Source organism: Carcharodon carcharias, chromosome 1, assembly GCF_017639515.1.
Source record: "Carcharodon carcharias isolate sCarCar2 chromosome 1, sCarCar2.pri, whole genome shotgun sequence".
NCBI classification, from domain to species: Eukaryota; Metazoa; Chordata; class Chondrichthyes; order Lamniformes; family Lamnidae; genus Carcharodon; species Carcharodon carcharias.
The window spans coordinates 141,840,709-141,866,320 of record NC_054467.1 but is presented as its reverse complement, the minus strand read 5'-3'; the positions used below and the strand labels follow the sequence as shown (position 1 = coordinate 141,866,320).

The 25,612-nt window shown below is 44.1% G+C and overlaps 1 protein-coding gene across 4 annotated transcripts in view; it reads left to right on the top strand.

Moving 5' to 3' along the window:
• atp8a1 (ATPase phospholipid transporting 8A1) overlaps nucleotides 1-25,612 on the top strand; it is a 474,917-nt gene that overhangs the window by 341,463 nt on the left and 107,842 nt on the right. For all 4 annotated transcript variants that reach the window (XM_041186502.1, XM_041186517.1, XM_041186510.1 and 1 more), the window contains 2 exons: nucleotides 8,816-8,890; nucleotides 10,246-10,368. In XM_041186502.1, the coding sequence (XP_041042436.1) occupies nucleotides 8,816-8,890; nucleotides 10,246-10,368 (198 nt within the window). The remainder of the gene's footprint in view (nucleotides 1-8,815; nucleotides 8,891-10,245; nucleotides 10,369-25,612) is intronic.

Here is a 25,612-nt window from a genome sequence, read left to right as displayed (position 1 = left end):
ACATCACTGGCTAGGCCAGCATTTATTACCCATCCCTGATGGCCCTTGAGAAGGTGATGGTGAGCTGTATTCTTGAACAGCTGCAGTCCCTGAGGCGTAGGTACATCCACGGTGCTGTTAGGGAGGGAGTCCCTGGATTTTGACCCAGCGAAAGTGAAGGAACAGCAATATATTTCCAAGTCAGGATGGTGAGTGGCTTGAAGGGGAACTTCCAGGTGGTGGTGTTCCCATGCATCTGCTGCATTTTCCCTTCTAGATGGTAGCAGTTGTGAGTTTGGAAGGTGCTACTGAAGGAGCCTCGGTAAGTTTCTGATGTGCATCTTGTAGTTGGTACATACTGCTGCCACTATTCGTCGCGGTGAAGGGAATGAATGTTTATGGAAGGGGTGCCAATCAAGCGGGCTGCTTTGTTTTGATGGTGTCAAGCTTTTTGAGTGTTGTTGGAGCTGTACTCATCCAGGCAAGTGGAGAGTATTCCATCACACTCCTGACTTGTGCCTTGTAGATAGTGGACAGGCTTTGGGGAGCCAGGAGGTGAGTTATCCATCACAGGATTCCTAGCCTCTGACCTACTCTTGTAGTCCAGTTCCGTTTCTGGTCAATTGTAACCCCCCAGGATGTTGATAGTTGGAGATTGAGCAATGGTAATGCCATTGACGTCAAGGGACAATGGTTAGATTCTCCCTTGTTGGAGATGGTCATTGCCTGGCACTTCTGTGACACAGATGTTACTTGCCACTTGTCAGCCCAAGCCTGGATATTGTCCAGGTCTTGCTGCATTTGGGCATGGACTGCTTCAGTATCTGAGGAGTCGTGAATGGTGCTGAACATTGTGCAATCATCAGTGAACATCCCCATTTCTGCCCTTATGATGGAAGGAAGGTCATTGATGAAGCAGCTGAAGATGGTTAGGCCAAGAACACTACCCTGAGGAACTCCTGTAAAGATGTCCTGGTCCTGAGATGATTGACCTCAAATGACCACAACCATCTTCCTTTGTGCTAGGTGTACACCAACCAGCGAGAGCTTTGCCCTCGAGTCCCATTGACTCCAGTTTTGCTAGGGCTCTTTGGCATCACACTCAGTCAAATGCTGCCTTGATGTCAATGGCAGTCATTCTCCCCCCCCACCTATGGAGTTCAGCTCTTTTGTCCATGTTGAACCAAGGCGTCAGTGAGGTCTGAAGCTGAGTGACCCTGATGGAACCCAAACTGGGCGTCAGTGAGCAGGTTATTGTTAAGCAAGTGCCGCCTGATAGCACTGTTGATGACCCCTTCCATTACTTTACTGATGATTGAGAGTAGAGTGATGGGGCGGTAAATGGCGGGGTTGGATTTGTCCTGCTTTTTGTATACAATTCATTCCTGGGCAATTTCCCACATAGCCAGGTAGATGTCAGTGTTGTAGTTGCACTGGAAGAGCTTGGCTAGGAGCGCAGCAATTTCTGAAGCACAAGTCCCATTCCATTATTGCTAGAATATTGTCAGGGCCCATTGCCTTTGCAGTATCAAGCACCTTCAGTCATTTCTTGATATCACGTGGAGTGAATCGAATTGGCTGGAGACTGGCATCTGTGATGCTGGGGACCTCTGAAGGAGGCCAAGATGGATCATCCACTCGGCACTTCTGGCTGAAGATTGTTGCAGATGCTTCAGCTTTATCTTCTGCACTGATGTGCTGGGCTCCTCCATCATTGAGGATGGGGATATTTGTGGAGCCTCCTCCTCCAGTGAGTTGTTTAATTGTCCACCTGCATTCACGACTGGATGTGGCAGGACTGCAGAGCTTAGATCTAATCCATTGATTGTGGAATTGCTTAGTTCTGTCTTATCACTTGCTGTTTATGTTGTTTGGCACACAAGTAGTCCTGTGTTGTAGCTTCATCAGGTTGCCACCTCATTGTTAGGTACGCCTGGTGCTGCTCTTGGCATACCCTCCTGCACTTGAACCAGGGTTATATTTCAACTCTTTCTTGGACTCGTACTCAAGTTCTGTCGAAGGGTCATGAGGACTCGAAACGTCAATTCTTTTCTTCTCCGCCGATGCTGCCAGACCTGCTGAGTTTTTCCAGGTAATTCTGTTTTTGTTTTTGATTCCCTCGCTTGTTGGTAATGGTAGAGTGGGAGATGTGCCGGGCTATGAGGTTACAGATTGAGCTGCAAGATCTATTTGAAATCTATCCAATTTAGTACGGTAATAATGCTACAGAACATTATGGAGAATATCCTCAATATGAAGATGAGACTGTCTCCACAAGGACTGTGCGGTGGTCACTCCTACCGATACTGTCATGCACAGATGCATCTGTGGCAGGCAGGTTGGTGAGGATGAGGTCAAGTATGTTTTGCCCTCCTGTTGGCTATCTCACCACCTGCCGCAGAACCAGCCTAGCAGCTATGTCCTTTAGAACTCGGCCAGTTGGTGCTACCGAGCCACTCTTGGTGGAGGATATTGAAGTCCCCCACCCAGAATACATTTTGCGCCCTTGCCATCCTCAGTGCTTCCTCCAAGTGGTGTTCAACATGGAGGAGCACTGATTCATCAGCTGAAGGGCAGTGGGGGCTGTGGGGGTGTTGTAGTACGTAGCAATCAGCAGGAGGTTTCCTTGTCCATGTTTGACCTGATAACATGGGGTCCGGAGCTGATGTTGAGCACTTCCAGGGCAAACCCCTCCTGACTATACCACTGTGCCGCCACCTCTGCCCCACCGGCAGGACAGACCCAGAGATGGTGAGGTGGTGTTTGGGACATTATCTGTTGGTATCATTCCATGGGTATGACTATGTCAGGCTGTTGCTTGAGTAGATTGTGAGACAACTCTCTAAATTTTGGCAGAAGCCTCCAGATGTTAGTAAGGAGGACTTTGCAGGAGCAACAGGGCTGGGTTTGCCATTATCGTTTCCAATGCCAGGTAGTCGGGCCAGTTTCATTCCTTTTTATTGACTTTTCAGTGGTTCGTTATAACTGAATGGCTTGCTTGGCCATTTGAGAGGGCACTTAAGAGTCAACCACGTTACTGCGGATCTGGAGTCACATGTAGGCCAGACCAGGTGAGGACAGCAGATTTCCTTCCCTAAACAACATTAGTGAACCAGAGTGGTTTTTACAACAATGGTTTCATGGTCATCATTAGACTTTTACTTCCAGATTTTTTTTTAAATTCAGATTCCGCCATGGTGGCATTTGAACCCAGGTCTCCATCAGATGACCCTGGGCCTCTGAATTACCAGCCCAGTGACAATACAACTTCACCACCGCTTCCCCTGTGAACCAGTTGGGTTTTCACAGTAAACTAGCAAATAAGTCTTGTTGCAATTGTGCAGTATTTTTTGAGATCAGGTTGTCCAGTTTTGGTCTCCGTACCAAAAGAAGGATATACTTGCAATGTAATGAACATTCGCTAGATTAATTGCTGGAATGAGAAGATTATTCTATGAGGAGTAAATGAGTAGAATGGGCTTGTACTCTGTCGAGTTCAAAAGAATGAGAGGTGGTCTCAATAAAACAGAAAATTCTGAGAAGGATTTACAGGGTAGATGGTGAGAGGCTACTTCCCCAGTTTGGAGAGTCTGGAACTAGGGGGACATAGTCTCAGGATAAGGGGTTAGCCATTTAGGACTGAGATGAAGAGAAATTTCTTTACTCAGAGAGTTGTTAATCTTGAAATTCTCTATCCCAAAAAGCTATGGGTGCTCAATCTTTGTATTCAAGATTGATAGGAAAGTGAAGTTGAGGTCAAAGATTAACCATCTTACTGAATGGCGGAGCAGGTTTGAAGGGCTGTGTGACCCACTTGTACTCCTCCTATTTATTATATTCCTATATTCTTGTGTGCAGGCAAATAAAGCATTCATTTGAGCACTGTAAGATCTTTAAACAACAATGATAAATGATAAACAACCTAAATTGTAATCAGTGTTTGGAGTTAGTTGATAGGAGAATACCCTGCTCCACTTCAGTAGTTCCATTGGATCCTTAAAATTCAGTTGCACCTTCACATCAGAAAGATTATTTTGAAATCTAAAGAGCCTTGCCTCTGACAATGTAGAGCTATCTCACTGATGCACTAGCCTGTAATTATGTGCAAAATTCTGGATTGGGAATTTAAACTTCCACCATCTTAGGCAGTCCCTCAAGATCAAAGATGACTTGCTTCCACTCCAATTCGATGGGTTCTGAGATGGCTGATAGGGCCGATGTGTGATCTGCAGACTGTCACATGTGGGGCAGGTGGTGTTTGAAGGATCGGGTAGATGGGTTTTTTGGAGGCTTGTACACTCTCTCCCATGCCTCAACTTCACATCTGCATGTTCCTGATAAAGTGTCTCAATGTGTTTGGTGCCTTTCTGGATGAACCTTCTCCATTTTGGTCAGTCACAACCAAGGAGTCCCTTGAGTCGAAGGGACTGTTTAACCTCTTGAGGAATGCTTTGGGGATTCCCTAAAGCATTTTCACTATCTCCTGGGAGTCTCCTGCCACGACAAAGTTCTGAGCGGAGCAATTGCTTCGAGAGTTTAGTGTCAGGCATACAAACAAAATGTCCAGTCAAGTGGAGCTGGTTATGAGTGATTTGCACCTCGATGCTGGGTAAGTTGGCTTGGGAGCACCTTTCTTGTCACTGGATTTGGAGGATCTTGTGAAGGCACCACTGGTACTTCTCCAGGGCTTTGAGGTGCCTGCTGTAAGTTGTCTGAGTCACTGAAACATAGAGGAGCATGGGAATCACTCCTGCCTAGTAAACCATGACCTTAGTCCAGCTTTGAGATATTAGTTCTCAAAAACTATTTTCCTCAGTCAGCTGAAGGCTAAGCTGACACATTGGAGGTGATAATGAATTTTGTCATCTATATCTCCTTTGTTGAGTGGAGGTTCCCAAAATATGGAAAATGCCTATGTTTTCTAGGACCTTGCTGTTGACCTGAACATAGGGTAAAAAAACATCTAGTTTTATAGATGAGGATTGTAAATAATGATGTATGGAACTTTCTTCCACTTTATAGACCATGTAACTACTGTCCATTCCACAGAGAAAGCAACCAATCAGCCCACCACACCTCTGCCTGGTGTTTGCTAATGCATTCCAAAACTAATTGACTGCGAGACAAAAGAAGGGGGCCAGGCAGGTAGTGAGGGAATCCTCCAAGTGCATCTCGCTCGCAAACTGTTTTTCGGCCTTGGAAAATGGTGAGAGTGACGGTACCTCTGTTGAGGCCAGCCAGAACAAGGGCCATGGCACTATGGGTGGTCCAGCTGCTCAGAGTGGGAGGAAGAAGTGTGGAAAAGCAGGACTTCAAAGATAGTAATCTCCGGGTTAGTCCTGGTGCCACACAGTAGTGAGTATAGAAACAGAAGGATAGAGCAGATGAATGTGTGACTGGAGAGATGGTGCAGGAGGGAGTGCTTTAGATTTCTGGGGCATTGGGACCGTTTCTGGGGGAGGTGGGGCCTGTACAAGTTGGATGGGTTACATCTGAACAGGAACGGGACCAACATCCTCGCAGGGAGGTTTGTTAATGCTGTTGGGGCAGATTTAAACTAAATTGGCAGGGTAATGGGATGCTGAAAAGTAGTTCAGAGGGGAGAGAAACTGAGATGGAATTACAAGTTCAGACACGAGTAAGTGAGTCTGGAAGGCAGAGGAAACATTGGCTAGATAAGAAAGAATTAAGTTTAGCAAGGCTAAATGAAATATGTTTTAATACAAGGAGCCTGAGGAATAAGACAGACGAGCTGAGAGCACAGATAGTTACGTGGGAGTATGATATCATAGCTATGACCGAGACTTGGCTAAAAGGGCAGGATTGGCAGCTCAACATTCCTGGTTAAAGGATATTCAGACGAGATAGAGAGGGGGATAGAAGAGGAAGTGAGGTTGCAATATTGATCAAGGAATCAATTATAGCAGTGAGGAGGGATGATATCTTGGAAGGATCATCAAATGAAGCCATATTGGTAGAAGTAAAAAAAACAAAAGGGACAAACACGCTGTGTACTATAAGTCTCCAAACAGTCAGAGAGAGATAGAGGATCAAAAATGTAATCAAATTTCAGAGAAGCGTAAAAATAACAGGGCAATAATAGTAGGGGATTTTAACTACCCAAATATTAACTGGGATAGTTTTAGTGTGCAAGGTAGTGAGAGTGCAAAATTCTTAACTTGCACCCAGGAGAACTTTTTTAGCCAGTATGTAGAAAGTCCAACAGGGAGGGGGCAGTTCTGGACCTAATACTTGGAAATCAGCCCAGGCAGGTGGAAGGCCTATCAGTTGGGGAGCATTTTGGCGATAGTAACCATAACTCAGTTAGATTTCGGATAGTTATGGAAAAGGATAAGGCCAGGCCGAAAATAAAAGTTCTAAACTGGGGAAAAGTTAATTTTACTAAAATGAGATGCGAAGTGGACTGGGAGCAGCTACTTGCAGATAAAAATTGTGTCCGAGCAGTGGGAGGCATTCGAGTAGGAAATAGCGAAAGTACAGGGCAAATATGTTCCCGTGGGGGACCAAGTTCTGAGAACCTTGGATGTCAAGGAACATTAAAGGTTAGAATTAAGAAAAAACTAGAAGCTTTTGGCAGATACCGAGGGCTCAGTACGACAGAGTCCTTAGAGGAGTATAAAAAGTACAGGGGGCATCTTAAAAAGGAAATTAAGAGAGCGCATGAGAAAGCATTGGTGGGTAGAATAAAGGAAAACCCAAAGGGGTTTTTTAACTGAATAAAGAGTAAGAGAATAACTAGGGAAAGAGTAGGGCCAATTAGGGACCATAGAGGTAATCTGTATGTGGACCCGGGGTACGTGGGTGCAGTCCCCAATGAATACCTTACATCGTTCTTCACAATGGAAAAGGACAACGCAGATATAGACATCAGGGTGGAGGACTGTGAAATATTAAAGGAAATTAGAATAGAGAGAGAGGAGATGCTAGTGGGTTTAGCAGCCTTAAAAGCAGAAACATCTGCAGGCATGGATGAGATGTCGGGGGAGGGATATCAGGGGCCCTGGCAGTAATTTTCAAATCCTTTCTGGCCACAGGTGAGGTGCCAGAGGACTGGAGGACTGCTAATGTCCCATTATTAAAAAAGGAAAGAAAGGATAGACCAGGAAATTACAGGCCAGTTAATCTAACCTCAGAGTGGGGAAGTTACTAAGAATTCTGAGGGATAGAATATATCTGCACTTGGAGAGACACGGATTAATCAGGAGTAGTCAGCATGGGTTTGTTAAGGGAAGGTCGTGTTTGACAAATTTGATCACATTTTTTGAGGAGGTTACCAGGAGTGTTGATGAGGGTAATACATTTGATGTAGTCTACATGGATTTTAGCAAGGCTTTTGATAAGGTCCCTCATGGCAGACTGGTCAAGAAATTAAGAACCCATGGGATCCAAGACAAAGTGGCACGTTGAATCCAAAATTGTCTAAGAGGCAGGAAACAGAGGGGAATGGTAGAGGGATGCTTCTGTGCCTAGAAGTCTGTTTCCAGTGGGGTTCCGCAGGGCTCGGTGCTGGAGCCCTTGCTGTTTGTGGTATACATAAATGATTTGGGCTTAAATGTAGGGGTATGATCAAGAAGTTCGCAGCTGACACGAAAATTGGTAGGGTGGTAAATAGTGAGGAGGATAGGCGTAACTGCAGGAGGATATCAATGGACTGGTCAGGTGGGCAGGGCAGTGGTAAATGGAATTCAATCAGGAAAGGTGTGAGGTAATGCACTTGGGGAGGACGAACAATGCAAGGAGTTACACTATAAATGGTAGGACCCTGGAAAGTACTGAAGATCAGAGGGACCTTGGTGTGCACATCCATAGATCCTTGAATGTAGCAGGGCAGATAGATAAGGCAATTAAGAAGGCATATGGGATACTTGCCTTTATTAGCCAAGATATAGAACACAAGAGTAGGGTTGGTTAGGCCACAACTGGAGCAGTCCATGTAGTTCTGGTCACTACATTATAGGAAGTATGTGATTGCACTAGAGAGGATGCAGAGGAGATGTACCAGGATGCTGCCCAGGCTGGAGGGTCTGAGCCAAGAGGAAAGATTGGATAGGCTAGGGTTGTTTTCCTTGGAGGAGCAAAGGTTGAGAGGGGACCTGATAGAGATGTATAAGATTGAGGGGCATAGATAGGGTGGATAGGAAGGCACTTTTTCTATTAGTAGAGGAGTCAATAACCAGGGACATAGATTTACGCTAAGAGGCAGAATTTTTTTCACCCAGAGGGTGGTGGGAGTCTGGAACTCACTGCCCGAAAGGGTGGTTGAGTCAGAAACTCTCATAACATTTAAATATTTAGATATTCACTTGCGTTGCCATAGCCTCCAGGGCTATGGGCCAAGCGCTGGAAAATGGGATTAGTGCAGTTAGATCCTTGTTGACCAGCGTGGACATGATGGGCCGAATGGCCTCCTGTGCTGTAGGCATCTATGAGTCTATAATTCTATTGCCTTGCTGTATCCTCATATCCCTGTATTTTTTCTCTGCATCTAATATTCATTTTCCCCTTGAAATATGCAGAGGTCTCCGTCTCAGTTCGCTCCCCGTGCTAAAGTATTCTATGGTCCAATAACTTTGTGCCTGGGGTGGATTCAAACCTAGAGAGCAATGAAAGGACAAGGAGAGAGAATGGGGAAGTGGGGTTTGATTTAGATTGCTCTGGCAAAGTGTTGACACAGATTTGCTCACTTCAATTCTGTTCTGTAAAATCTTTGTGCTATCTAGGTCTAAAGAAACAAAGTAATTAAAACGGCATTTATATAAAAAATATCTCTTTATATGGAAAATTCATTCCTGACGTGTTTTTATTTCGCTTTCAGATCTGGTTTGCTTTTGTGAACGGTTTCTCGGGGCAAATTCTCTTTGAACGGTGGTGCATTGGTCTTTACAATGTGGTAAGTGTATATGTTATTTGGATATTTAGTTCAAGTTATTGATATACATTCCTGCCTACTTGTCCCAAACCTGGTTATGTCAACACCCTACTTATGATAAAAAAAGAATGCAGCCCCAGTCCCATCTTCGCCCAACAATAGCTTACCGTTTATGTTCCTTTGATATAAGCTTTTGTCACCATCTTTAAGTTCTGAATAGTATTAAGAGCTCATGTCACCGCGTGCATTGACGAGTATTCTCTGCTGCTGCTTCCTACCAAAGCTTCTATATTTGCCAATTCTGCTCACACGTTACATTGCTGGAAGACCCCAATGCAGGAATAGTTGGTGCTCTGGTTGATGCCCACTGCTAGGTTAGTTTTGGAACTCATAGCCGTGGAATTTGAAAAGTGTTGCTGACAAAGCCATTAAGGACTGGCTGCTGCTGGTGATGAAGTTACTGGCAATATGCCGGTGAGTCAGTGAAGGCAGTTAAATATAATTGGAGTCTGCCAGAGAGACAGCTTCACATGGGCAGTGCGGTGATGGGATTAAGGATCAGAAACATCCCTGGCAGTGTATCCAATCTAAACAGAGCAGGTATTTGAACCTGTTGATGAGTATCACAGCTCTCCTGTAAAATTGGTGCCTTGCTAATGCAGCATTCACTGTTCGTATTTATGATAGAATATCTTCTCAAAATAATGCACTGTGATCCATGCCCATCACAGACACAGATGGGGTGCCCATATAGTGACTCAAACTCATGTCCACTCAAAGCGAAATTAGAATAGTCCCCAAATGTTGATCTAGATGATAAGGATTGCAACACAGTGGATAGCTTCAGATTCAGCGACACAAAACTTTGCTGTTTCTGAGTTTCCAGTTAGTATCAACTAAAATTAAATGTTTTGATATTTACTTTGATCATTGCCAAACTTGAGTGATTTAAAAACATCTCCGTACAGTTAGGTGTACCTTACGGGTTTAAACAAAACAATTTATAGCAAGTGTTCCAGGAATTTATGGGGCTACAAAATAGCAGTGTGCCTCTGATGGGCATCTCTTATCAGTATTCACAGAGCTCAATCAGAAAAAGTAACACTCTATGTTTCTTTCTGTTAGTTGAAATGGACATTTCAAGTTCACATGGTTAGTAAATCTCAAGAAGCGTCAGACCTATCTAGTCACTACTCTAATATTTACTGATATAATGCATAAGATGCACATAACATTGATGGGTATCTCCTGCACCGATGGCATGCAGTTAGGGTGTGATATTCAGCAATTGCTATCCTATCAATAATGATATTTTGCGGCACCATTTTAATGCTGCTGTTGGAAAGGAAGAAACACAGCTTATTTGTGTGTGTCAGATTTTCACAGCTTTGCCTCCCCTCACTCTGGGAATATTTGAGAGATCGTGTCGAAAGGAAAACATGTTGAAATATCCAGAGCTCTACAAGACGTCACAGAATGCACTGAACTTCAACACAAAGGTAACTAATTTATTGTTGCTCTAAAATTCTATTTTCTATGATTGTCAATGAAGATATTCTTGCATAATTATCTTTTATGAAGTACTACCATTACTCCTCCCATTCTGCTTAAAGGTGGCACTGGCTTGATGAAAAAAATCATTAACAAGTTGAATTCTATGTGTTAAAGCTGAGGAAGACATCAAAATGAAAAGCATAGAAAGAAAGGCAAGATATATCAAGAAGCAGTGGTTAGATGAGCTCAAGCTAGCTTCATTCTTAAATGGATGTGTCTGGGAAATTCAACACATGGTAGTTTCTGGTACAAAATTGATCAGGTGATCTAAGTGTGCACTCGTGATCTTGAGACCTAAATCAAATTCAACATCAGGTCTCATTTGAATTAAAATGGAGAGCTGTGTACCTTCTTCGGGCCTATCAGGACTGAAGTGAATCCAGCTAGCCAAGCTGAACCATAGGTAGGACCTTGGAGAGAAGGTGAAATGGTGAGCCTGAGTCAGCAGCAGCCTGCAATAGTTTTGTAGAGCCAAGAGGAACACTCCTGCTCCTTCTGACTCAGAAGCATTTTTAATTTTTCAAGTGTTTTCCAGCAATCTCCTGAGCAATTTCCAGCAATCCATTGAGTTAAACCAGGCTGTTCAAGATCTGTATGTAACAGTGCAAGTTCTACCTAGTTGGACGTTTATTTCAAATGGGTCCTACAACCAGCATTAAGAACTGCAATTTCCATATGCTAGGTACCTATCTCATTTTGCAGTTTGGCACCTTGGATATCTAAAAGTTAACTGTTCAAACTTGGAAGCTGGAAAACTTCCATGAGAGATTGCGACCGATAATTGGACTTGTCAACATTTTAGACCCCCAAAATTGAGTGAAGCAGTGCTAAATTTCTCTCCCTGTAGATTATAGAAGATATGATAGAAGATATTTGTGGAAAGAGAATGGTAAAAAGAGTTGTGTGCCATATTCAACAAAGTGACATTTGGAAGTCATGTAATGATGTATTCCAAGGCAATGTATTGTTAACAAGCTTTTTCACACTTGTAGTGTCCCTTAAATGTGTATAGTATAAGAAAGGTGATTTTGGGTTCTAGGGGCAGAATTTTTCGCTCGGCGTGCGAGGGCAAGCCAGACGCACTCGAGCATAAACTGGCGTGCAATATTTCGGTCGGTGGGCGTGAGTAGATGTCGGAACCTTGCCCACCATTAATTACAATGCCGTCTAAGGCTATTAAAAAGCTAATTGATGCCAATTTTTCATTGCCCATGCAATTTCATGCCTGTCGCACGGGCAAAACGGGCAGGCAGCCAGCCGACAATTTCAAAAACCTCATTCACTGGTGGGATAAAAAGGGTTAGCAGCATTACGAGCGTCAGTAGTGTGGAGTTCGATGCATAGTTTGCTGCTGGTGACTTATTGGTACTTGGTAGCTTCATCTCTGTTCGGGGCTTCATTGTTAGCATTTCCAGGCTTCATTGCAGGTCTCCTTGATGTCCCAAGGCCCCTGGAGGACTCAGAGTGTGTGGACCCATCCAGGTATCTGACAGCCTTCTGTTACTCTGGTAATGGGGACTGTGGTCTCCGCTGGTGATATCTCCTCCTCTGAGGAGGAAGAGAGGGACAGAAAGAATAGGAGGCCAGGTGTCCCAATGCAGCTTCCAGGGGAGAGACCTGTGAGAGGAGAGACACAGGCACAAAGGGCTCAGGGCTAGCAGGAAGTCCAAGGCGGAAGGGGCCACAGAAGATGCTATAATCCTGCCGCCAGGGTTTACAGGTGGTGATGCAGCTACCTCAATATGTCTAAGGTGCAATGCTGAAGGAGGCTCCACCTCTCAAGGGAGACAGTAATCTCTATTTGTCAGATGATTGGACCTGAGATCAGCTCCAACTGTGTGGGTGGACATCCCATGCCAATGGCTCTGAAGGTCACAGGGGCTCTCAACTTCTATGCCTCCGGCTCTTTCTAGGGGTCAGTCGGGGATCTGTGTGGAGTCTCCCAATTTGCTGTTCACGGTTGCATCAAGCTAGTGATAGAAGCTCTGTTCAGGATACTGAACTTTATTCTTTACCGTACACACAAGGCCAGCCAGGCTGAGCAAGCCAGAAGCTTTGCAACAGTTGCCGGGTTCCCCCGCATCCAAGGTGCAATCGACTGTCCGCATGTGGCCATCAAGGTAACAGCGGGTCAGCTGGGTGCCTTCATCAACAGGAAGGGCTTCCACTCCATGAATGTGCAGATAGTGTGTGACCACCGGAGGCAGATTCAGCAAGTCTGTGCAAGGTACCCAGGCAGCTCCCAAGACGCTTATATCCGGAGACACTCCCAGGTGCCGAGGTTCTTCATTGCGCCAGCCCAACTGGATGAATGGCTGCTGGGTGACAAGGACTATCCGTTGAAAAGTGGCTCATGATGCCTCTCCTCCACCCAAGAACAGAGGCATAGCAGCATTACAATATGAGTCATGCTTCCACAAGGGCAGTGATAGAGAGGACTGTAGGACTTTACAAGATTCGCTTCCAATGCCTAGACCGTTCAGGGGGAGTGCTACAATACCGCCCCAGAGTGGATGTCACTGATTGTGGAAAGCGCAACATGCAAGCATAATCTGGCACTGGCAAGGGAGAACCCTTTGGCGGAAAAGGATCTTGATGCAGCTGCACAGGCCACAGATGATGAGTCCAGTAGTGAGTCAGAAGAGGAGCACAGTGAGGAGAATGCTGAGGGCATGGAGGCAGACCTCAGTAACCTCCAGGGAGGCAGGGACACCAGGGATGCCTTGATCCAACGCTCCTTCAACTCGGCTGCCAAAGATCAGCTTCAACCTCACACCAGGGCTGCCGCTTCCATCCCAGATGTCTGGAATGACCCTTTCATTTGCACCCAAAGTTCACTCAATGCCTGTGCAATAAATTATCCAGTCACTCATGTCTGGCATTACATACTGTCCACACAAGCAGACATGTAAGCCAAACATAAATGAACAGGAAATTAGCCGTGAACTGCCCCTCTCGTGCTCATGGTGCCTTAAGCTTACATTTGTGAGTGCTACATCTTGGTGCCCCCCCCCCCACTCACCCCCCAAGGCTGGCACCAGCATTGGACACAGCCTGCTGACTCAGCGGTCTTGATGATCTTGACGGTTGCCCTCTGGCCAGTGGAGCCTGTGCTGGCCCCGCCTGGAAGGGAGCGGCCAGTGCCACGGCTGGCACCTCCCCAGTCATCACAGCCTCATCAGATGCCCTGGCCACGAGCAGAGGAGCTGCTGCTGTCATCCAGAGTGCCCTGAGAGGAGCCCACAGAGGCGACGAGTAGCTCATGCGCCATCATGATGTCGCTCTAGTCCTCTCTGTTCACCATTGATGGATGGCCACCGGAGGTCATTGCCGGTGTGAGGATTTGCAGGTCCAAGCACAACCCCAGGAATCCCTGATTCTGCCCCTGGAGCAGCCTCTCCCTGAGAGTCGTCACTCTCTCAATGGAGGAGGCAGTGTGCTCAGCCTTGAGGGTCAGCGCAGTGCCCATGCTCCTCATGGACTCCTCCACAACCATGGCGCACAAGCCCTCGTGGATCTCAGCCAGATTCTCCCGCACATCCCACTGGAAATCCAGCATCTGCCACCTAATGGATGACTCCAGAGTTTCATCATCTGCCTTCAACTGAACATCGTCCTGGTCCTCCGCAGTCCTCTGACTACTGGCGCCTTGGGCACTCTCTGCCTCCGCCTGCACCCCAAGTGAGTGTGAAGTGCCCCCACCACTGTGCACCAACATTCTAGCCGCTGATCTAATTCCCACCGAATTGGTATCTGTGTTGGTGCCTGCTTCAAAGAGCAGGTGTGACCCAGGGTGCGTGAAGCCCAGTGGTTCTCCTGCATCAGGGGTGGCCCTTCAGGGTCCAGAGAGCGAACGCCAGCTGGTGAACCTAAAAGGGAGAACAAAGACATGTCATTAGTTAAAGTCACCACACTGTCACTGTGCATGCCAAGCACCCTGGTGAGACCATGGAGATCTGCATCACGGCACCATCATCATTTTTCAATGATCAATGGGGACTCCAGGTTTGAGGCTCCCATCAATGAAGAGACTACACTAGAATGGTTGCACAATCCTCACCTCTGTGCACTGTGCTCTTACCTTCGTCTGGCACCCCACCTCTCCACACCCAGTTGCACGTAGAGCGTGCCGGCTCTTGAGCTGTAAAGCCTCCTGCTTGAACCTGCTAAGTAGGTTGAGCCTCTGCCTATATGTGCCCTCGCTGGTTATGACTCGTCTTCTCCTGAAAGGGCAGAAGAGCATTAATTAGTCCACTCTTTACCTGTAGTGCCATTGTAACTGGCCAACCCCAGCTGAGGAACACCTTGCAGGGCACATCTGAGTCATGGCCTTCGAGCCACAAGGCACTCAATCCAAGCAGCCAGGGCTCACTCTCTTGACCAGCTCCAGCATTATTGACAGTTGGCACTTAGACTCTAGCACCCCTTGGGTCCACAGCTGGAAGGCCACAACTTAACACTTCCGCACACTGACCCATGCCAACACGGTACTGACCCTTCCTGAGTGCAGCAGGTCATTGAAGCGCTTCCAGCATTGAACCCATGAGCGCCTCAGCACATCATGGCAGATCACTATTGCTGCCACCTCTTTCCATGCCCTCTTTATGAGGTGGGATGGCCTCCTCCTCCCATCTCTGGGGACAAGGGTGTTCCTCCTGGCAGCCACCCCTCCAGCAGGACTGCGAGACACTCATCAGAAAGGTGGAGGACCGAATGCCCACCTGACCTGCCCTCCCGCCCGGCGTTTCCAGCCGCACTCGACTCCCATCAAGACAACGCAGAACAGACGTCCTTCCATGGCGGCCTTTCTGGGGCTGCCTGGGCCATTTGTAAACTGACCGCCGGGTCACCATTGGACCCGGCAGCCGACAGGCCTTCGGCCCCACTCAGCCCTTCCTGGCCAGTGAATAGCCGTGTTTCACACTGGGCGGGCCTTAATTGGCCCATCAGCATGAAATTGCGGTCGGGGGTCGATCATGGGCAGCGGGCCATTTCCCGTCCACGCTCACCCACTGTCCTCAAAATTTGGCCCTATAAGCCCATGCCATTGCAAACAGTGTTGAAGTTGGACTTAAATCATCTTTGACTCCACATTGATTGATGTGGCCCTGACATCAAAAAGAATACTTTCAATCTGTATTAACATAGGTGCTGTTAAATCCATTGCTTATATGTAGGGAAGAATTTTCTCCTCGTCGGGGAGGTTGGGCGGGAGCGGGCGCAGGCCTGTGCAGGCAGGGGGAGTAGGCAGTAGGGAGTAGGGGCCTGTGCTCTTTCGCGCAGAGCTGCCTCAAGGAGATTAGTTTGATATTTGAAAATGTTAATAAATAGAAAAGAATTTTCAGAAATGTCAATGAATTTTATTAAAAATTTGTATTAAACTTTAAAAACCTTCACGAAACCTCATCCCGCCCACGGATGAGATTTCATGATAAATGAGAAGGCCGCCTGGGCTCTTCGCCTACCCACCAACCTTAAGGTTGGACGGGCAGCTCAGTTAATTAGCTTAATTGGTGTTTAAATGGCCTTAATAGACCTTTGACAGTTCAGTGGGCATGTAGCCGACTCCGGTGCCAGCCGCTGAACTCAAGATCTGAATGAAGCATGGTGACTTTGGGACGCACACCAGACATCACCACGTGTCGGCGAGCGGACCTCGCCCCTGCTTGCTGACCCAAAAATTCTGGCCATAGTGTTTTCATTAGATTTTGATTTTTTTCATAATGCAGATAACCTATGCCTGTTTTGTTCTCTTCCTTCCTCCTTCGTCTCCCATGTCCCGCTCACTACCAACCCGCCTTTTTTAAAAAAATTTGTTTCTTCCATTGCATAAACACCAAATTCTGGAATGCTAAGTTATATAGCAACAAGCATTCTACAATTAAATCAGATCAGAACTTTATCATTTTCTTAGTATGCTTTCCAATTCTTGCATAGTGGGCAGTTTTGACGTGGGTCAGGATCAGTGCTCGGGGGCCCCCACTGTTGGTGGCACAATTGAAAATCAGGAGGTAACCAGGCCTGGCTGATTTTAACTACTGGGTCTCATTTAAATTTTAAAAATCTGTGTCTCAATCAAATCCAGCAGGAGTATTGACAGAGTAAATGGGTGAGAATAGGCAAACAGGGAGCTGCGGGGTGGGGGGGGGGCCTAAGTGTGCTCAGGGAGACAGGGACTTGCAGAGTCAATGTCAGTTAGAGAGCATTCCTGACCTTCCTGATACACAAGGCATTCACAAAAAGAAAAATTTTACCTTTCCTTTTCCTTTTCTCACTACTCAGCAGACCCTCATCACGGTAGAGCTATTGGGCTTAAAATTCATCCTAAAATGTTAAACACCATATATTCTGTAGATCTTAAAATCAAATTGCTCAAAATTTAAGAGGATGTGTTGAATCATCTAGGATTACAGTGTTCTCCCAATAAGATGATAAACATAATACGTTTCTTAGCCGAAAAATGGCTACAAATTCCAGAGTTAAATCATGTTAAACGCTGTTTCAACTTCTTCCATGTGATGTTCTGGTATTTTTGGACACTAGAAATAAATATTCCAAGGTTCACAACAGGTTGAAAAGACAAGCAGAATGGAAAAGGAGGAAGAGTAATCCTGAAAGTAAAGAATAATATAAGGGTATTTGTGAGAGAGGGTCTTGGTTCAGAAAATCAGAAAGTAGAAACAGCTTGGGTGGAAATTAGGATTAGTAAGAGTCAGAAAACACTGGCGAGAGTGGTTACCATGGACCAAGCATTAAACAAGCAATATTGGGGCATGTGAAAAGGGCGAGATGACCATTGCAGGGGGCTTTGGTCAAATCCATGTGAACATAAATGAAATTGGTAAAGGTAATCTGGAAGATGAGTTTCCTGGACTAAAACATTGTGGAAGCAACTAAGGTTAAAGCTATTTTAGGCCTAATACTGTGTAATGAGGCACAGTTAATTAATAATCTCATAGTAAAAGATCCACTGGGAAATAGTGATCATAATATAGTTGAATACCATTTTAAGTTTGAAAATGACATACTCCAATCACAAATAAGAATCTTGAACAAAGCCAGCTTCCTCCTCATACCTATGTAATTGGTTATAGTTGTTTGGGTAAATAGACAAAAAGATATGACCAGAAATAAATAGTGAAAAATATTTTTAAAATTCATAATGTTCAACAGAAGTACATTACATTGGAAAAGCAACAACTCAGCAAGAAAGAAGCATACATGGCTTAGTAAGGAGGTTAAGGATAGCACTGGAAAAACTTAAGGGACTATAATTCAACAACAAAGTCAATCGATGTTTTAAGAGAGATAGCTGCAGAGATGATGCATGTGCTGGCTATGATTTTCCAAAATTCCCTAGATACTAGAGTGATTCCAACAGATTTCTCCAGCAAAACTGGAGTCAATGGAAATCAGGGGGAAAACTCTCTGCTGGTTGGAGTCATACCTAGCACAAAGGAAGATTGTTGTGGCTATTGGAGGTCAATCATCTCGATTCCAGGACATCGCTGTAGGAGTTTTTCAGGGTCGTGTCCTAGGCCCAACCATCTTCAGCTGCTTCATCAATGACTTCCGTCCATCATAAGGTCAAAAGTAGGGACGTTCGCTGATGATTGCACGATGTTCAGCACCATTCACGATGAATCAGATGCTGAAGCAGTCCGTGTCCAAATGTAGCAAGACCTGGACAATGTTCAGGTTTAGGCTGACGAAAGGCAAGTAACATTTGTGTCACACAAGTGCCAGGCAATAACTATCGCCAACAAGAGAGAATCCAACCATCGCCCCTTGACATTCAATGGCATTACAATTGTTGAATCCCCCACGATCAACATTCTGTGGAGTTACCATTGACCAGAAACTGAACTGGGCTAGCCATATAAATCCTGTGTCTACAAAAGCAGGCCAGAGGCTGAGAGTCCTGTGGCGAGTAACTCGCCTCCTGACTCCCCAAAGCCTGCCCACGATCTACAAAGCACAAGCCAGGACTCTGATGGAATACTCTGCGCTTGCTTGGATGAGTGCAGCTCCAACAATGCTCAAGAAACTCAAGTGACTTGGAAATATATCACCGTTCTTTCATTATCGTTGGTTAAAATCCTGTAACTCCCTCCGTAATAGCACTGTGGATGTACCCGCACCACATGGACCGCAGCAATTCAAGAAAGCAGCTCACCACCATCTTTTCAAGGGCAATTAGAATGGGCAATAAATGCTAGCCTAGCCAGCGATGCCCACATCCTGTGAATGAATATACAAAAAAAAAATTGATGTTAGCAAATGTAATACCACTATTCAAGAGAAGAGGGATGGAACAAACGGGAAACTACAAGCCAGTTAGCCCGACATCAAACATTGGGAACGTATTGAAATTTATTTTTATGTAAGTCTTAACAATGCATTTTTTAAATTATAGTATGAACAGACACGGTCAACATGGTTTTACGAAAGGGAAATCATGTTTGACAAATTTATTAGAGTTTTTTGAGGATGTAATTAGAGTAGATAAAGGGGAACCAGTAGATGTAGTATACTTGAATTTCCAAAAGATATTTGATAAGGTGCCACTCAAAAGTTTAATCGGTAAGATAAGGGCTCCTGGTATTAGAGGTAATATATTAGTATGGACGGAGAATTGATCAACGGACAGGAAGCAAAAAGTAGGAAATAGGACAAGTGAGGTATTTTCATGTTGCCAGGCTGCACCCAGTGGAGTGAAGTGCCACAAGGGTCAGTGCTGGGGCTTCCGTTATTTACCATCTATATTAATGACTTAGACTAAGAGATAGAGAATAATGTATGTAAGTTTGCTATGTTGCAAAGTTAGCTGGGAATGCAAGCAGTGAGGAGGGTAGAGAGACTGCAAAAAGATATAGACAGATTAAGTAAGTGAGAAACAAAGTGACAGATGGAGTATAATGTGGGAAGTGTGAGGGTAATCACTTTGGTTGGAAGAATAGAGAAGCAGAATATATTTAAAAGGTGTAAAACTTGTAAATACTGATATTCAGAGGGACCAGTTGTACTTGTGCAAGGAACACAAAGTTAGCAACCCGGGACAGCAAGCAATTAGGAAGGCAAAGGGCATGTTATCCTTTATTATAAGGAGGTTAGAGTACACAGTAAAGAAGACTTGCTACAATTGTACAGGAGTTTAGTGAGATTACACCTGGAATACTATGCACAGTTTTGCTCTCTGTATTTTAAGGGAAGCTGTGCTTGCTAGAAGGTGGTACAGCGAAGGTTCACTGCATGGTCCTTGGGTTGTGAGGGTTGTCTTATGATGAGAGGCTAAGTAAATTGGGTCTATATTTGCTGGAGTTTAGAAGAATGATAAGTGATCTCATTAAAACATATCAGATTCTGAAGGGGCTTGATTGGAGTAGACACAGGGCTGAATCTTCCAGTTGGCGTATGGCGGCGGGCCCCACACGCCGATGTTTAAAGTGATGCACAATGATATTGGGCGTGCATCCCGACATCATCACACACCATTGCAATATTTCATTCAGCGAGCGCACGGTGAAGTCAGCTGTGCGCCCACCAAAATGTCAGCGGCCTATTAAGGCCGTTAAGAAAGTAATTAAGCTAGTTAACGCTGCCCGTCCAATCTTAAGGTTGGCGGACAGCCGAAAAGCCCAAGTGGCCTTCGCGTTTTTCAGGAAACCTCATCGATGAGCGGGGTGAGGTTTCCTGAAGCTTCTATAAAATCAATAAATTAATTTTCCCACCTTTACAATCATGTCCCAACTCATGTGACACTGTCATATTGGGGGTAATGCTTAAATAAATTGTTATATCATTTATTAAACTCTTATAATCTATTCAATCCCCCCGAGGCAGCACCGTGCCTCAGGGAGATTGCTGCGCTCTTTCACACGCATCTAGGCCTGAGAGTTTGCTTCCCTGGGTAGGGAATCTAGAACGCAGAGATCAGACTCAGGATAAGGAGCCAGTCATTTACAACTGAGATAGAGAAATTTCTTCATGCAAAGAGTGGTCAATTTTTGGTATTTTCTAACCCAGAGGGTTGTGGATGCTCCATTGGTGAATATACTTAAGGCTGAGACAAACAGATTTTTGGTGTCTCAGGGAATCATGGGGTTTGGGGAGCAAGCGGGAAAGTAAGTTGAAGCCGATGATCAGCTATGATCGTGTTAAGTGGCAGAGCAGACTCGAAGGGCTATCTGGTCTATTCCTGCTCCTATTTATGTTCTAATGTGGAACAGGTACTAAATCATTTAAAAAGTAGCAATGTGCCAACACAGAAAATTGATAAATTTTAATGTTTCCTCTTTCAAACCAACTATATTGTAGCCTGTTGAGTTCATGTTACTCAAGTGTAATACAATGTACAGTCATTAATCATTAGTTTCCATAAATAAGAGAGAAAAACACTTCAGTAACAAACTAATATTTGAGATAAATTGCTCTTTGAATTTCAGATTTAACAGTACATCTTTCATCTTTATGACTTTGCAATTTTAACAGTTGAGCAGCTGGGAAGTCATTTCTACAAGCTCTCATTTTTTTCAACAACTCCATTCAGAGTGAGAAACTTCAAATATAATCAAGAAATATGGGCTTCTCTTTTCTTCTTTAGATTCATTTCACCAGTGATAATTTGCGAGCGTCTTTACTGTTCATTCGTCTGTGAATAAAATGCATATCAACAATTATTGTGGAACTAATGGTGGTTCGACAATAGCCCTATAAAAACAAATATTCCATACTCTCTCAAGATGCAGGAGAGAGCAAATTAGGAAAAGCAAGTGTCCCAATTTTTATAGGGCGATGAGATGGGGGTTGGGTGTCATAGTGGCTGAGAAACCCAGAAGAACAAGCTTCATGGAGGTGCAGCCCAATTTAATGGCAGGGCCTCTTGTTAAAGTTTTTGAATCCCTATCTCAGCTGGCAACCAGATTGAGAGGTTGGCTAAAAGCAAAATACTGCAGATGCTGGAAAACAAAAACAAAAATATCTGGAAAAACACAGCAGGTCTGACAGCATCTGCGGAGAGGGACACAGTTGACGTTTCAAGTCCGTATGACCTTTCATCAGAGCTAAGAGATATAGAAATTAGATGAAATATAAGCTGGTAGAGGGGGTGGTGGGACAGGTAGAGCTCGATAGGGATATCCAGGTAATTATGTTTTTGTTGAGAGGTTGGCTGTCTGGTGGGAAACCTAGGTGGAAGCTGCAGCCGGGAAGCATAAAGGGAGAAGGGAAAGATCATGTGGGTCTGTGAGGGGTAGAGTGCAGAGAAATGATATCCTGGCTGGGGTTGGACGGAGAGGACATCATGAAGGGAAGGGGGTGTGAATAATTTGGGGTGTCCGATCACAGGGTCGGTCTGTAGCAGATAAGCTTGGTGAATCAGTGAAGCACTCCTGCTCCTCCTAGCCCACAAGCATTGCTGTAAAGGCATTTTAGTTGATGGGTGGGCTGGGAATTCCGACCTGGAAGCATTAAATGTAAAACACTGGTCAAATGTGAGGCAAATCACCTCATTAAAATATTTTAATGACCAGCCCACTTCTGGAGAAAGCAGGTTAAGCGCCTGCTGTGAACCTGCCTCATTAACAGAGGAAATGGGTACATTAGGGTCAGGTTTCCCTTTTGTATTTTTAACCCTCCTCCTGCCTCCCCCATTGCCATCAACCTGTCCTGGGGGGTTAAAATGACCCAATATGTTTGCAAAAGAATCTTTAGCATAAAAATCTAACCTAATCTTTGAAAAAGTGTGAATTCCTTGATTACTTTTAAACTTGCTCACTTTGAATGTAGTTGCTGACAAGTAATGGCTTGAATATCAATTTTTACTTTCCTGTTTTGTTACAAAAAGCTGATCCAACTTTTTTTCCTTGATATGATGAAGAAAAACTGTTTGCTTTTGCTTGCTGTTAATAAAGCTGTCTCCTGTAAGCAGGAGTGATTAGCCCTTCTGGTTGAGATGTCTACAGGCTTCATGTATTTGTAATGTTGTGTGGAAATGGATTACTGACCCCTGTGGAGAGGTCAGGAGAAGACAATATGAGCTGCCATTAAATTTGTACGGGGGTGGGAATTTACACCATCATTCATTAATGTAGAGTTGTAAAAGATGTTTTTGTTTTTACAAGGAAGGTAGTATTTGTTTTGCAAAGTCTTAAACCCTTAGAATGTTGCACTTTTTTCACAACATATTTCGACAAATAATTTACCGGTTTTTGAGTTTAAACATATTGATCATTTTTCTTAACTGTCTTTACTTGTTTTGAAGTGCTGAAATGCAGAAACCTTCCCAAAAAAAGGTGCTGTGGTAAATAGAATTGGCCCTTAATGATTTTCTTGTATAACTATAGAATACAGTGCTCAAAATTTACTCAAAACTTTTAATTTTGGTAAAATCAGTGTGTTTTGGTACTAAACCAGTTTAAGTATTATGGAGATGGCAAAATCATGACCTCTTGCATTTTATTTTTTTATTTTGTTATTGTATAATTAAATTAGTTGTTAACAATGTTTGCAAGATCGTCATATTGTGCCTTTTGATGGCATTGACAAGGCGCTCATCCATCCAAAGCTGTTAGCACTTTCTGGAGGGGCACAAGTGACTTAACCACTACTCAGCACTCATCACTGGTTTTACCATCTATCGTCATAATTGTAGCAGGTTTTAACATCTAACCTGATATATTCAGAATACTTAGGGGCCTCCAATGGTTGGCAACTCACCTTTTCTTTCCCACCTTAAAAAATCCTTATCCATAAACTAGAAGCTGTGGTTAAAATTAGACTCACTACAAACAACAGCTTGCACTTATATCGTACATTTAATGTAGCAAAACATCCCATGGCACTAACAGGGGCAGTTTCAAACAAAATTTGACTTATTGAGATTTACTTCCCCCTTCATCACCAAGGTTGCTTACAATCAAAGAACTTCTGACAAATTGCTTCTTATTTACATAGAAAATACTGAAGTGATTATGAACGTTTAAAGTGCATTACATCACATCAAAGACAAACTGCCACCTCCACCTCCAGATGATTCCTTCACCCTTCCCCCCCACCTCTCCCCTCTCACCCCCAATTTTCCACAGCACTGTCAAGTGTTTGCTACTCACTTTTATGTTGTTGACCATTTTAATGCCTCCTCTGTCTCAAACATTAACATAATGGAGAATATGTATTATTAGTTTGCTGATGTCTAGACTTGTGGAGTTATCAAAGATACAATGCACATAATATCTCATTAACAGTGACCCTTGGAACAGGTTCCTGCACGACTTTTGATACTATTAGATGTCTGCAGCATTCCTGACACATTTTTGCAGCACCACATTTCACAACTCATTTATGACTTACTATGGTAGAAAATTTGTTACCGATTTGCAATAGCCTTAAAGTATCAAACAACTAAAATGTCTTTTTTTTCTGAAACTCGCTGAACACTTGATGGATGCTTTAATTTGTACAATTACAAACATCCCAACAGGCAAAAATACACCCCCTCAGACTGACCTTTAAAGCAAACATAGAAAAAAATGCATAACATTTCAGTGAAATTGGTATTTGATATCTGATCTACGCAGTTTTCATAGTTTTATTATTATGGCCTTGTATTTTAACTGATCCAATAAATAGATTTCATCTGACTGGAATTAATCATTTTTTGTTGAAGACCCATCACAGAATAAGGTTTCTGTAATCCAGACAGCCAGTAATTTGCAATTCATATCAATCTGCTGACTATTCAACCAATTCAAAAGTCCAGAGGCCCTCACAAATCTAACTGACATCATGATTTAACATCACTATAGAGTCTTGTACTTTTCTGTCAGTTTGGACTGATTATGTCTGACAGTCTTTACCATTCAGGTCTAAAGGAATGACGATTTTGGGCCTTCAGTCATTATCTTGCAATGTTGCTTGTGCCTGGTATAAACTGAGTAATGATGCAGAAATTATCATGTAGCACAAGAAAAGTATTCGTTTTTTGCTGCATTCCCATTGGTAATTGGTAGTTTATTTATCGTGTTTCCAGTTATATCAGTTATTTCTGCTGCTCAATCTGGCAATTGAGACACTGTGGCAACTGGTATAACCGTCACTGGTATCTGAACAACATTTGCTATCACACTAATAACTATCGTGGAGCAGGTGTTCTTTCCACAGAAGGCTATCAAAGCAGATGACCAATTATTCTCACTGCTAAATCTGTGGTTCCAAGAATATATTGAAACTTATTATAATCTCCACTGAACTACTGAAAATTTAAAAATGTGTAAGCCATCAGAAAATATTGAAAACCGAGGAGGTCAGATGTACCTATTACAGTTGATTTTGTCTCAGTAAACATGAGCAGGCCAAAATAATCAGCCTATCCAATATGTATTCTGCGCACACATGGCTGAGAGACTGGAAAAATAGTTGGAATTGGTTATCCAAAAGTCTGTTACCCATGTCTTAACTTACAGTAAACCCTGTTCCCCTTTCACCCCTGTGCTCACTGACCTACATTAGCTTCTGGTCAAGCAACATCTTGATTTTAAAATTCTCATCCTTGTTTTCAAATCCTTCCTTAGCTTGCCCGTCCCTAACTCTGTAACCTCCTCCTGCCCCAAAATCCACTGAGTTATCTGCACTCTTCTAATTCTGGCCTCGTATGCATATCCAATCATAATTGCTCCACTTTTGGTGGCAGTGCCGTCAGTTGCCTAAGCACTAAGCTTTGAAATTCCCTCCCTACACTTCTCCACTCCTCTACCTCACTTTCCTCCTTTAAAACACTCCTTAAAACCTACCTCTTTGATTAACCTTTTGGTCATCTGATCTAATATCTCCTTATATGGCTCAGTGTGGTACTTCCATAGAATCACACAGTGCAGAAGAGGCCCTTCGGCCCATTGAGTCTGCACCGATATGTAAGAAACACCTGACCTACCTACCTAATTCCATTTACCAGCACTTGGCCCATAGCTTTGAATGTTATAACATGCCACGTGCTCATCCAGGTACTTTTTAAAGGATGTGAGGCAACCCGCCTCCACCACCATCCAAGGCAGTGCATTCCAGACCGTCACCACCCGCTGGGTAAAAAAGTTGTTCCTCACATCCCCCCTAAACCTCCTGCCCCTTACCTTGAACTTATGCCCCCTTGTGACTGACCCTTCAACTAAGGGGAACAGCTGCTCCCTATCCACT